At 42.5% G+C, this 14,420-nt stretch overlaps 1 protein-coding gene across 1 annotated transcript in view; it reads left to right on the top strand.

Moving 5' to 3' along the window:
• The window catches only part of grik3 (glutamate ionotropic receptor kainate type subunit 3), a 339,056-nt gene that overhangs the window by 195,400 nt on the left and 129,236 nt on the right, over positions 1-14,420 (top strand). Inside the window, exons 6-7 of the mRNA XM_061915139.1 lie at positions 5,819-5,989; positions 14,003-14,146. Of these exons, the coding sequence (XP_061771123.1) occupies positions 5,819-5,989; positions 14,003-14,146 (315 nt within the window). The remainder of the gene's footprint in view (positions 1-5,818; positions 5,990-14,002; positions 14,147-14,420) is intronic.

Below are 14,420 nucleotides of genomic sequence, written 5' to 3'. Positions count from 1 at the left end.
TATCAATGTACAACTAGAAACAACCCAATAGCTAGAACCAGAATGCATATACATTTTTCAAAAGGGTTTTTAAGCCTTTTTTAAAAGTATCCACAGTCTGAGGTGCCCTCAGGTGGTCAGGGAGAGTGTTCCACAGACTGGGAGAAGCGGAGCAGAAAGCCCGGTCTCCCATAGTTCGCTGCTTTGTCCTTGGACTTAATATTCTGTCTGCAGACACCATGCAGATCTTGAGTTTAACAGGCAATGAGCGCCGGCAGAAACGTGAACTTATAATTGGAACAAGACGCTTTTCCGTGACACCCTGAATAAAAAAAAAAAAAGGCTCTAATGGAAAAAGGAGGATGTCACAGGGAAGGAACGCTGTCCCACTTAGTTTGTATTCTTAGCTTCAAAAGCTCGGAGAGCGACCCCGTCTGCTTTTCGCGAGCATCTCGCGGTGTCGGGCGGAACAACAGCGACGTGCTTTCATCCCCGCTCGTAAAAAAAAAAAAAAAAAAAAAAAGACGGCGGCGCAAAGAAAGAGAAGGGAAGGAATAATTCAGCAACAATGGCGCAGGGGTGGGTTTTAGTAAGTGTCTAACGCGAGCTCGTTTCCCCGGCACTAACCCCGCAGGGTGCTAATGAAATATCCATGTTGATCCAAATGTCTTTCCGCCCCCCACCACCACGCCCCCCCTCCCCCCCCACGCCCCCGGCACATTACGGCACGACATGTGTCGACATGTGACTTCGCACTTTGCCTACAATGGCTGCCCCAGAAATGACACTTAGCTTAAATTACATTGGCTGCTAAGGAAACAGAGGCTGTGAATTATGAATAAACTCAGTTGTTGTTTTTTTTTTTGTTTGCCATCATAAATGTGTCTGTAACGGCAAACACCACACATGAGATTAGACGTGGCCACGCTATTTTGTGAGGGGGATCACCACAAACATTAATACCGTATTTCCTGGAATTGCCGCCAGAGCGCTAATTAATGCAAAACCTCTTCTCACTACGGCGCTTACCAAAGGTAACATTTGAGTGTGATGTAAGGATACCATCATGAAAAGCACATTATTATGGTCTTACCTTTACTTATAAATGAAGTCCATGCGCAGCTCCTTCTGATCAAAAGCATCGATAACTTGTTTATAGAAGTCTTCCTTATCTTTCTTCAGTTTTAAAAGTCCCTCTGTCTCGATGGAGATCGTCCCTTATTACCTCCTGCTTCCATTGAAAGTCCAGTTTAGAAAACTGTTTTATTTCAGATAGGTAATCCTCCATGTTAAAAGTGCAAGCGAGAGGAAAAAATAAACGATCGCTGCCTGTTGTCACTTCTTCTGCAGCCGAGTAGTCGCAAGAAGGATCACAAGCGCCCTCTAACACCAGGAGGCGGGAGTCATTTAATGACTCATATTTGACACACGCAGCTACGGTATATTAATAAATTATAGCTGCTTACTGTTCTTTTTAGTATATTCAATAGCTCGGACCTTAAATCCTACTGAATAGTTCTTAATTGGGGTGGTATAGCTCGGTTGGTAGAGCGGCCGTGCCAGCAACTTGAGGGTTGCAGGTTCGATCCCCGCTTCCGCCATCCTAGTCACTGCCGTTGTGTCCTTGGGCAAGACACTTTACCCACCTGCTCCCAGTGCCACCCACACTGGTTTAAATGTAACTTAGATATTGGGTTTCACCATGTAAAAGCGCTTTGAGTCTCTAGAGAAAAAGCGCTATATAAATATAATTCACTCACTCACACTCAGTTAATCTTCTTCCCTTTATGCGATTTCAAATGATTGAAATCAACCTCCTCCATTTTGAAAATGATGACAGGTGAAGTGTCACTCGTGCCGTGACGAGTTTGACCCGGGGGAAATTCTAGTTTTATTCTAATTATTTTGCGAAACAAGTTTGACCCGGCGGAAATTCTAGACATCCGCTAATAAAAATATTTTGCGAAACGAGTTTGACCCGGCACTAATTCTAGGCAGGCGCATACTATATTCCCGTCGGCAATTCAAGGAAATACAGTAATTTTTATTGTGCTTACTGAACTTGAAACAATTTTATTTGGTGCATTATGTAATGATAAGTTTGACCGGTAGATGGCATTCATACATAAGAGATATGTGTAGAATGCAATATAATGGCAGTAAGCAACCCCAGGCAAGACAACTTTATTTATATAGCACATTTACAACAATATAAATTGAACCAAAGTGCTTCACAGATTAAAAAGCATAGAGCACAAAACAAACAAAGAACATAAACAATGAATGAGCTAAACAAGATAGTGCAAAAGCAATGCGGTAAATGGGTCAAATAAAAAGTAAAAAAAAAGTACTTTAAATGTTCCTTTGAAAATATAAAACATTACACAAATCTGTCAATGTGTTTTTAGTACGACTTAGGTAAGCTGCACCGCTTAATGAATTGTCGGTGCGTTACACATATGAGTATTATTATGGTGTGTGTATAACGACCGCAAAACGGCACCCATTAGCAGATATATTATCTGGCAATTTGTTTTGCAATATTATGCAAAACCAACTTTTCTTACCTTCTGGTACCTGCTGATGTGTATTCGGGGTCTGCATAAGTCCTGAAAATGTGCGCGCGTCCACAATTGTAGTCCGTGCCGACACCATAGTCTCTACCTTCTTATGTGGCATTCATCTTCCACTGTTGCCATTTCGGATATAAAGTAGTGTAAAGTTCTAACTTATATATGTCGGTTGACTCACCATGAAAGTGCTAAAACATACCGGTGTAGTGAGTTCACATTATTCACCCAAGGAACTTTAGTTATTAGAGAGTTACGGTCGGACGACACATAATTATTATGGTGTGTGTGTATAAAGACTGCAAAATGGCACCTCGGCAGATATTATCTTAGGGTTTTGTTTCACAATATTATGCAAAAGCAACTTTTCTTACCTCCTGGTACCTGTTGATGTGTATTTGGGTCTGCATAAGTCCTGAAAGTGTGCGTGCGTCCGCGATTGTTGTCCGTGCCGACGCCGTAGTCTTATTTTATCTCTACCTTCTTATGTGGCATTCATCTTCCACTGTTGCCATTTCTGATATAAAGTGGTGTAAAGTTCTATTTTATATATGTCGGTTGACTCACCATGAAAGCGCTAAAACATACCGGTGTAGTGAGTTTACATTATTCACCCAAGGAACTTTAGTTATTAGAGAGTTACGGTCGGACGACACATTATTATTATGGTGTGTGTGTATAAGGACTGCAAAATGGCACCTTGGCAGATATTATCTGGTGTTTTGTTTCACGATATTATGCAAAAGCATCTTTTCTTACCTCCTGGTACCTGTTGATGTGTATTTGGGTCTGCATAAGTCCTGAAAGTGTGCGTGGGTCCGCGATTGTTGTCCGTGCCGACACCGTAGTCTTATTTTATCTCTACCTTCTTATGTGGCATTCATCTTCCACTGTTGCCATTTCTGATACCAAGTAGTGTAAAGTTATATCTTATACATGTCGGTTGACTCAGCATGAAAGCGCTAAAACATACCGGTGTAGTGAGTTTACATTATTCACCCAAGGAACTTTAGTTATTAGAGAGTTACGGTCGGACGACACATTATTATTATGGTGTGTGTGTATAAGGACTGCAAAATGGCACCTTGGCAGATATTATCTGGTGTTTAGTTTCACGATATTATGCAAAAGCATCTTTTCTTACCTCCTGGTACCTGTTGATGTGTATTTGGGTCTGCATAAGTCCTGAAAGTGTGCGTGCGTCCGCGATTGTTGTCCGTGCCGACACCGTAGTCTTATTTTATCTCTACCTTCTTATGTGGCATTCATCTTCCACTGTTACCATTTCGGATATAAAGTAGTGTAAAGTTTTTTAACTTATATATGTCGGTTGATTCACCATGAAAGCACTAAAACATCCCGGTGTAGTGAGTTCACATTATTCACCCAAGGAACTTTAGTTATTAGAGAGTTACGGTCGGACGACACATTATTATTATGGTGTGTGTGTATAAGGACTGCAAAATGGCACCTCGGCAGATATTATCTGGTGTTTTGTTTCACAATATTATGCAAAAGCAACTTTTCTTACCTCCTGGTACCTGTTGATGTGTATTTGGGTCTGCATAAGTCCTGAAATTTTGCGTGCGTCCGCGATTGTTGTCAGTGCCGACACCGTAGTCTTATTTTATCTCTACATTTCTGATATAAAGTAGTGTAAATTTCTAACTTTAATCGGTCAGTTGACTCGCCATGAAAGCGCTAAAACATACCGGTGTAGTGAGTTTACATTATTCACCCAAGGAACTTAATTATTAGAGAGTTACGGTCGGACGACACATTATTATTATGGTGTGTGTGTATAAGGACTGCAAAATGGCACCTCGGCATATATTATCTGGTGTTTTGTTTCACAATATTATGCAAAAGTAACTTTTCTTACCTCCTGGTACCTGCTGATGTGTATTTGGAGTCTGCATAAGTCCTGAAAAGGTGCGCGCGTCCACAATTGCAGTCCGTGCCGACACCATAGGCTCTACCTTCTTATGTGGCATTCATCTTCCACTGTTGCCATTTCGGATATAAAGTACTGTAAAGTTCGAACTTATATATGTCGGTTGACTCACCATGAAAACACTAAAACATACCGGTGTAGTGAGTTCACATTATTTACCCAAGGTACTTTAGTTATTAGAGAGTTACGGTCGGACGACACATTATTATTATGCTGTGTGTGTATAAGGACTGCAAAATGGCACCTTGGCAGATATTATCCGGTGTTTTGTTTCACGATATTATGCAAAAGCATCTTTTCTTACCTCCTGGTACCTGTTGATGTGTATTTGGGTCTGCATAAGTCTTGAAAGTGTGCGTGCGTCCGCAATTGTAGTCCGTGCCGACACCATAGTCTCTACCTTTTTATATGGCATTCATCTTCCACTGTTGCCATTTCGGATATAAAGTGGTGTAAAGTTCTAACTTATATATGTCGGTTGACTCACCATGAAAGCACTAAAACATACCGGTGTAGTGAGTTCACATTATTCACCCAAGGAACTTTAGTTATTAGAGAGTTACGGTCGGACGACACAATATTATTATGGTGTGTGTGTATAAGGACCGCGGAATGGCACCTGGGCAGATATTAACTTATAATAATTAATAATTATATTAATATTAAATTATATTAATATTAATTTATATGGCCCCCTTCGTTGCAGTTTACCCGACACTTGAAAAGTGACAAAATAGGAGCGTGCACTAACCACTTTAGCCACCAGGTGGCAGTAAGGTGTTGAATGTCTTAAAATGTGGTTTGTGTCGTTTACCAACTTTGACTACAGCGTTAGTTGCTATTCAAAGTGGCGCTTTCCATCATTTTCAGCAGACTGTTCGGCAAAAATGATTACTCCCCCTGTTCCTCCGAATGGATTCCACACGAATCCCCGCTCACTGTTGATGAGCAGTTTTCTCCATTCCGCTATCAAAACACTGGGTCTTTTTCCGCCGCCTTGTTCCGCTCTGCTGGTTCCAGGTGATCTGGAGCCTCGTTTCCAAAAAGACGCGAAGCAGAAAAGCGTTGGCTTTAAAGAAACTCATTCATCTTCCCGAGGTGGCATTGAAAACAAGCCTCTTTTGGCTTCATTTGATCTTAATATAGCGTCCCTCTCTAATCAGACGCTGCGTCATTTATCTTTTCATGCGAGGAGAAAAGCATGCCGCCGTGAGTACTTGAAAGGCAGACGCCAGGAGCGGGGAGAGAGGAAAAACCGAATTTCAACTCTTTGGCTTCATTACTGCTGCTTTTCACTCCCCCCCCCAAAAAAAAGGATCTGATGGCCATTGATTTGGAGCCGTATCGTTTCTGTGGCGTCAACATGACCGGCTTCCGCATCCTCAATGTGGACAACCCCCTGGTGTCCTCCATCGTGGAGAAGTGGTCCATGGAGAGGCAGATACCACCGAAACCGGACTCTGGCCTGTTGGAGGGCATCATGACGGTAAGTTCTAGTTCAGGTCATTAATGCCGATATTACTTGAACGCAGAAGTGAGGTGTATACCTTCAAGGGGGGTTTGAATAAGGTCAAATTCAAGTTACCAAAGGCATTATTGGAATCAAAAAGCATATAGTAGTGTGTTCAAAATAAACACACATATACATGTATATATATATATAAATATATATATACAAACCCTGTTAACCCCGTTTCCATATGAGTTGGGAAATTGTGTTAAATGTAAATATAAACAGAACACAATGATTTGCAAATAATAATTAACTTTGAATTTTATGGCTGCAACACGTGCCAAAGTAGTTGGGAAAGGGCATGTTCACCACTGTGTTACATCACTTTTGGGAACTGAGGAAACTACTTGTTGATGCTTTGAAAGTGGAATTATTTCCCATTCTTGTTTTATGTAGAGCTTCAGTCGTTCAACTGTCCGGGGTCTCCGCTGTCGTATTTTACACTTCATAATGCGCCACACATTTTTCATGGGAGACAGGTCTGGACTGCAGACGGGCCAGGAAAGTACCCGCACTCTTTTACTACGAAGCCACGCTGTTGTAACACGTGGCTTGGCATTGTCTTGCTGAAATAAGCAGGGGTGTCCATGATAACATTTCTGGATGACAACATATGTTGCTCCAAACTTGTATGTACCTTTCAGCATTAATGGTTGCCTTCACAGATGTGTAAGTTATCCATGCCTTGGGCACTAATACACCCCCATACCATCACAGATGCTGGCTTTTGAACTTTGCACCCATAACAATCCGGATGGTTATTTTCCTCTTTGTTCCGGAGGACACCACGTCCACAGTTTCGAAATATAATTTGAAATGTGGACTAATCAGACCACATAACCCTTTTCCACTTTGCATCAGTCCATCTTAGATGAGCTCAGGCTCAGCGAAGCTGGCAGCGTTCCTGGGTGTTGTTGATAAATTGCTTTCGCTTTGCATAGTAGAGTTTTAACTTGCCCTTACAGATGTAGCGACCAACTGTAATTACTGACAGTGGTCTTATGAAGTGTTCCTGGGCCCAAGTGGTGATATCCTTTACACACTGATATCTGTTTTTGATTCAGTACCGCCTGAGGGATCAAAAGTCCGTAATATCATCGCTTAAGTGCAGTTATTCCTCCAGATTCTCTGAACTTTTTGATGATTTTACAGAGAGCAGATGGTAGAATCCCTAAATTCCTTGCAATAGCTCGTTGAGAAATGTTGTTCTAAAACTGTTCGACAATTTGCTTACAAACCGGTGACCCTCGCTCCATCCTTGTTTGTGAATTACTTAGCATTTCATGGAAGCTGTTTTTTTTATACCCAATCATGGCCCCTCACCTGTTCCCAATTAGCCTGCACACCTGTGGGATGTTCCAAATAAGTGTTTGATGAGCATTCCTCAACTTTATCGGTATTTATCGCCACCTTTCCCAACTTCTTTGTCACGTGTTGCTGGCATCAAATTCTAAAGTTAATGATTATTTGCACACAAAAAAAAAATGTTTATCAGTTTGAACATCAAATATGTTGTCTTTTTAGCATATTCAACTGAATATGGGTTGAAAATGATTTGCCAATCATTGTATTCTGTTTATATTTACATCTAACACAGTTTCCCAACTCATATGGAAATGGGGTTTATGTATATATATATATATATATATATATATATATATATATATATATATATATATATATATATATGTGTGTGTGTATATATGTATGTATGTATATATTCAAATGAAATAATGAGCTAACAGCTATTTTGAGAATAAAACACAGGTGGTGTCTGGTCCATCACACAACTGGCAGATAGGCACTGATGATGCCAAGAATTTTCCCAATTTGTGTCATCCTGCCAGGAGTTATCACTTAGGAACAGATGTAGGCGTGACATGCGGGACTAAATCTGGTAGCGTGTTGAGTCAAATCTCCTCAGCTGGTGAAGGGACTCCACGAAAGTGTTTTGGAGGTTTGTCTTTGCAGAATTCAGCAACCACAATTTAACCTTCAGAGGCATTTTAAATAGTATCTCCCTAATATAAAATATGCTCCACATTGTCCAAAGGCTCTTTAGAATTACAATAAACATACAACATCCTAATGGGCAGCGTTCAAAAACGGCTGCATGCTCCATAAAAATGAGTACTTTTTCCTGCTATATCAATCATTAAAATGCTGAGACACTGCCTGACTTTATCATTCATAAACACTTTTTCACGCTACTTTTAAAATTAATGTTGTGTTTTCAAATCAAAAGACATCTAAAACTATTTTCTTTTCTTTTTTTCTCTACCAACACAAACCGACTTCAGACACGAGCTTATCATGAAAGAAACACACACAGCCATGCCAGATCAACATTGGAGTGTGTGTGTCAAGTGAGATAAACAATAAACAACAGCAGCCATTTTTAACTGGCGACTCACGGCTAAAATCATCAAAGACGCCCACGTATCGCGCTTAAAACATGGGAGAGAAAGCACCTTCTTAAAAAAAAAAAAGGCTAAATTCACTGTCACACTGAAGATATTTTGTCAATATATACTTTAAAAAATACACAGCATTTTTTACAAGCTCTTTTTGTGGATTTTTGACTTTGCCTTTTCGGCAATCTTTGCCACTCAAAGAGACATTTTGACCCGTTTCACAATATAAAGAAAACAATGGGAGCCAGAAAACTCTTTGGAAAATTTAAATTAGATAAGATTTTTTTTGTTTTTTTTTTTGCTTTGTGTTATGTATAAACCAGGGGTCTCAGACACACGGCCCCGCAACCTTAGTAAGAACATTTATTGTCAGTTTGCCCCATCCATCCATCTTCTTCCGCTTATCCGAGGTCGGGTCGCGGGGGCAACAGCCTAAGCAGGGAAACCCAGACTTCCCTTTCCCCAGCCACATCATCTAGCTCTTCCCGGGGGATCCCGAGGCGTTCCCAGGCCAGCCGAGAGACATAGTCTTCCCAACGTGTCCTGGGTCTTCCCCGTGGCCTCCTACCGGTTGGACGTGCCCTAAACACCTCCCTAGGGAGGCGTTCGGGTGGCATCCTGACCAGATGCCCGAACCACCTCATCTGGCTCTTCTCGATGTGGAGGAGCAGCGGCTTTACTTTGAGTTCCTCCCGGATGACAGAGCTTCTCACCTTATCTCTAAGGGAGAGACCCACCACACGGCGGAGGAAACTCATTTCGGCCGCTTGTACCCGTGATCTTATCCTTTCGGTCATGACCCAAAGCTCATGACCATAGGTGAGGATGGGAACGTAGATCGACAGGTAAATTGAGAGCTTTGCCTTCCGGCTCAGCTCCTTCTTCACCACAACGGATCGGTACAACGTCCGCATTACTGAAGACGCCGCACCGATCCGCCTGTCGATCTCACCATCCATTCTTCCCCCACTCGTGAACAAGACTCCTAGATACTTGAACTCCTCCACTTGGGGCAGGGGGCTCCTCCCCAACCCGGAGATGGCACTCCACCTTTTTCCGGGCGAGAACCATGAACTCGGACTTAGAGGTGCTGATTCTCATTCCCGGTCGCTTCACACTCGGCTGCAAACCGATCCAGTGAGAGCTGAAGATCCCGGTCAGATGAAGCCATCAGGACCACATCGTCTGCAAAAAGCAGAGACCTAATCCTGCGGTCACCAAACCGGAACCCCTCAACGCCTTGACTGCGTCTGGAAATTCTATCCATAAAAGTTATGAACAGAATCGGTGACAAAGGACAGCCTTGGCGGAGTCCAACGTCAGTTTGGCCCGCAAGTTTTATATGGATGCCGCTTGACAGCATCACACTTGCCAACCCTCCCAAAATTTCCGGGAGGCTCCCGAATTCTCAAAGCAACTATTCTCACGAATATCTGCTGCTCTTCACCCAAACACCATGAAGGCGATGCCTTTAACGCCCTCTCCAACAAACAGCTTGCCAGCCCAGTTACATGATGTATGTGGCTTCCGCAGACGCATGGAAGTGACTGCAAGGCATACTTGGTCAACAGCCATACAGGTCACACTGAGGGTGCCCGTTTAAACAACTTTAAGACTCTTACTAATATGCACCACACTGTGAAGCCACGCCAAACAGGAATGACAAACACATTTCGGGCGAACATCCGCACTGTAACACAACATAAACACAATGGAACAAATACCCAGAATCCCATGCATCCCTAACTCTTCCTGGCTACATTGTACACCCCCGCTAGCACCAAACCCCCACCTACCTCACTTCGTGCGTCGATTGAGGTGGGCGGGGTTTGGTGTATAATGTAGCCAGGATGAGTTAGTGATGCATGGGATTCTGGGTATTTGTTCTGTTGAGTTTATGTTAAAGTTTAAGTACCAATGACTATCACGCACACACTAGGTGTGGTGAAATGTGTCCTCTGCATTCGACCCATCCCCTTGATCACCCCCTGGGAAGTGAGGGGGAGCAGTGGGCAGCAGCGGTGCCGCGCCCGGGAATCATTTATGGTGATTCAACCCCCAATTTCAACCCTTGATGCTGAGTGCCAAGCAGGGAGGCAATGGGTCCCATTTTTTTATAGTCTTTGGTATGACTCCGCCGGGGTTTGAACTCCCAACCTACCGATCTCATGGCGGACACTTTAGCCCAGGGGTCGGGAACCTTTTTGGCTGAGAGCCATGAAAGACAAATATTTCAAAATGCATTACCGTGAGAGCCGTATAATATTTTTTAACACTGAATACAACGAAATGCGTGCATTTTTAAGTAAGACCAACATTTTTAGAGTATAGTAAGTTTCTTATTCTTTTTAATAAAATTGTTGTTCTAGAAGTTAACCAATAATAAGTATAATACTTCTTACCATTAATGCGACATCTTGATGGATGGTTGGATTAAAATGCATGAGAATGTTTTATAATTTGAAGGTTATTTTTAACACTGTGATTACCAGTGGAATTATTAATTACTTATCGTGTTAAGCAATGTCAGCTAAGATTTATCTGAAAGCCAGATGAAGTCATCAAAAGAGCCACATCTGGCTCCCGAGCCATAGGTTCCCTACCCCAGATCTAGCCACTAGGCCACTGAGTAGGATACAGTGACACATACTGAGTAGGAGTTGTGTTACAGTGCGGATGTTCTCCCGAAAGTTTGTCATTCTTGTTTGGTGTGGCTTCACAGTGTGGCACATTTTACTAAGAGTCCTAAAGTTGTTTATATCACAACCCTCAGTGTAACCTGTATGGCTGTTGACCAAGTATGCCTCGCAGTCACTTACGTGTGTTAACAGAAACCGCGTATAGCATGTGACCGGCCGGCACGCAGGTAGTATGGATTAAAGCGGACGCGACGACACGGTATAGAGGACGTTAAAACATTAGCATCACGGCACGCCCTCAATACTGTAGTCCGGGTGAAAATCTGAGAATGTTTGTCCCGGGTAATTTCCGGGAGAGGCACCAAAATCTGGAAACCTGAAATATTCGGTGGGGTCGGCGATTATGCAGCTGAGCCACATCAGATTGATCAAGGAGTGACTTTGCATTTTTGTTGTAGGTTGTTAAAACAGCAGCGGCATGTTTTTGAAGTGGGTCCTTAAAGGGGAACATTATCACCAGACCTTTGTAAGCGTCAATATATACCTTGATGGTGCAGAAAAAGACCATCTATTTTTTTAACCGATTTCCGAACTCTAAATGGGTGAATTTTGGCGAATTAAACGCCTTTCTGTTTATTGCTCTGGAGGCGATGACGTCAGAACGTGACGTCACCGAGGTAACACACCCGCCATTTTCATTTTCTACACATTACAAACACCGGTTCTCAGCTCTGTTATTTTCCGTTTTTTCGACTATTTTTTGGAACCTTGGAGACATCATGCCTCGTGGGTGTGTTGTCGAAGGGTGTAACAACACTAACAGGGAGGGATTCAAGTTGCACCACTGGCAAGAAATCTGCCGCCAGACCCCGATTGAATGTGCCAGAGTGTCTGCTGGCGATGCTAAAACAGACGTGGCACAGAGATGTATGGATAACCTGCAGATGCATTTGCAACGATAAAGTCAACGAAATCACAAAGGTGAGTTCTGTTGTTGACTTATGTGCTAATCAGACATAGTTGGTTGCGGCGTGACTGCCAGCTAATCGATGCTAACATCCTACGCTAATCGATGCTAACATGCTATTTACCGGCGATGACAGACATGGCACAGAGATGTATGGATAACCTGCAGATGCATTTGCAACGATAAAGTCAACGAAATCACAAAGGTGAGTTCTGTTGTTGACTTATGTGCTAATCAGACATAGTTGGTTGCGGCGTGACTGCCAGCTAATCGATGCTAACATCCTACGCTAATCAATGCTAACATGCTATTTACCGGCGATGACAGACATGGCACAGAGATGTATGGATAACCTGCAGATGCATTTGCAACGATAAAGTCAACGAAATCACAAAGGTGAGTTTTGTTGATGTTGACTTATGTGCTAATCAGACATATTTGTTCGCGGCGTGACTGCCAGCTAATCGATGCTAACATGCAATTTACCGGCAATGCTAAAGCAGACATGGCACAGAGATGTATGGATAACCTGCAAATGAATTTGCAACGATAAAGTCAACGAAATCACAAAGGTGAGTTCTGTTGTTGACTTATGTGCTAATCAGACATAGTTGGTTGCGGCGTGACTGCCAGCTAATTGATGCTAACATGCAATTTAACGGCAGTGCTAAAGCAGACATGGCACAGAGATGTATGGATAACCTGCAGATGCATTTGCAATGATAAAGTCAAAGAAATCACAAAGATGAGTTTTGTTGATGTTGACTTATGTGCTAATCAGACATATTTGGTCGCGGCGTGACTGCCAGCTAATCGATGCTAACATGCAATTTACCGGCAATGCTAAAGCAGACATGGCACAGAGATGTATGGATAACCTGCAGATGCATTTGCAACGATAAAGTCAACGAAATCCCAAAGGTGAGTTTTGTTGATGTTGACTTATGTGCTAATCAGACATATTTGGTCGCGGCGTGACTGCCAGCTAATCGATGCTAACATGCTATGCTAATCGATGCTAACATGCTATTTACCGGCAGTGCTAAAGCAGACATGGCACAGAGATGTATGGATAACCTGCAGATGCATTTTCAACTATATTACGTTTCCTTCCACCCACATTAAATGCGAAACAAACACTTACCAATCGACGGATTTAAGTTGCTCCATTATCACAAAATGTGAAAGTCCTGATCGTTAGGTCCGCACATTTCACTGGCGATGCTAACGCAGCTATTCGGCCATGCTATGGCTATGAATAGCGTCAATAGCTATTTGCTCAATAGCTTCAGTTTGTTCTTCAATACTTTCATACTCCGACCATCTGTTTCAAAACATGCGTAATCTGTTGAATCGCTTAAACCGCTGAAATCCGAGTCTGAATCCGAGCTAATGTCGCTATATCTTGCTGTGGTATTCCCATTGTTTGTTTACATTGGCAGCACTGTATGACGTCACAGGGAAATGGATAGTGGTTTCAAAGATAGCGAAAATAAGGCACTTTAAAGCTTTATACAACAAGCCACTGGGAACAGATTTTTATTGTTTTTAACCCTTTTGAAATTGTGATAATGTTTTCTTTTAAAATCAGCATTCCTGTAATATGAAATATATTACTTTTTGCACTAATTCCCAAAAACAGCAGGTGACTCATGTCTTATTGAAAACTGTTACCAGCAGATTTCTATGGATTAATCAATCAAACTTTATTTCGGTTTGGAATAATTAATCAAACTTTATTTAGTTTTTATTGCAAGTCAATAAAAACAGTGGAGTGCTCCTTTTAAATGGAGGATTTCGACCAGCGTTTTTGCAGTTGATGTCTAAAAAAACACTGAGGGATGTTAGATCTTTGACAAGCATGTCTGCAGATCCCCAACAGCAGAAGACTCCCGTCGTCTTGAGGATCTTTGACGTGTGCGTTTTGTCAGCCATTAGTTGACACAATCTTCACCCCTTATTCCAGACAGATGCGGCGCTGACGTACGACGCCGTCCACATCGTGTCCGTCTCCTACCAACACGCCCCGCAGATGACCGTCAACTCGCTGCAGTGCCACCGCCACAAACCCTGGAGGTTCGGCGGGCGCTTCATGAGTTTCATCAAAGAGGTAACGACCACAACTCAAGCCAGTGTGTGTGTGTGTGTGTGTGTGTGTAGATGTGTGTGTGTGTACATGTGTGTGTGTACATGTGTGTGTGCGTATGTTTGGGTGTGTATGTGTGTGTTAATACTGTATGTTTGTGTGTTTGAGTGTGTGTGCATATGTGTGTGTGTATGTGAATGTGTGTATATGAGTATGTGTTTGGGTGTGTGTGCATGTGTATTTATGTGTGTGCTTGAGTGTGTGTATGTGTGTGTATGTGTGTGCGTGTGTGCATGTG

The sequence above is a fragment of the Nerophis ophidion genome, linkage group LG11 (genome assembly GCF_033978795.1).
Source record: "Nerophis ophidion isolate RoL-2023_Sa linkage group LG11, RoL_Noph_v1.0, whole genome shotgun sequence".
Taxonomy (NCBI): Eukaryota; Metazoa; Chordata; class Actinopteri; order Syngnathiformes; family Syngnathidae; genus Nerophis; species Nerophis ophidion.
This window is presented reverse-complemented; position numbering and strand designations above follow the sequence as displayed.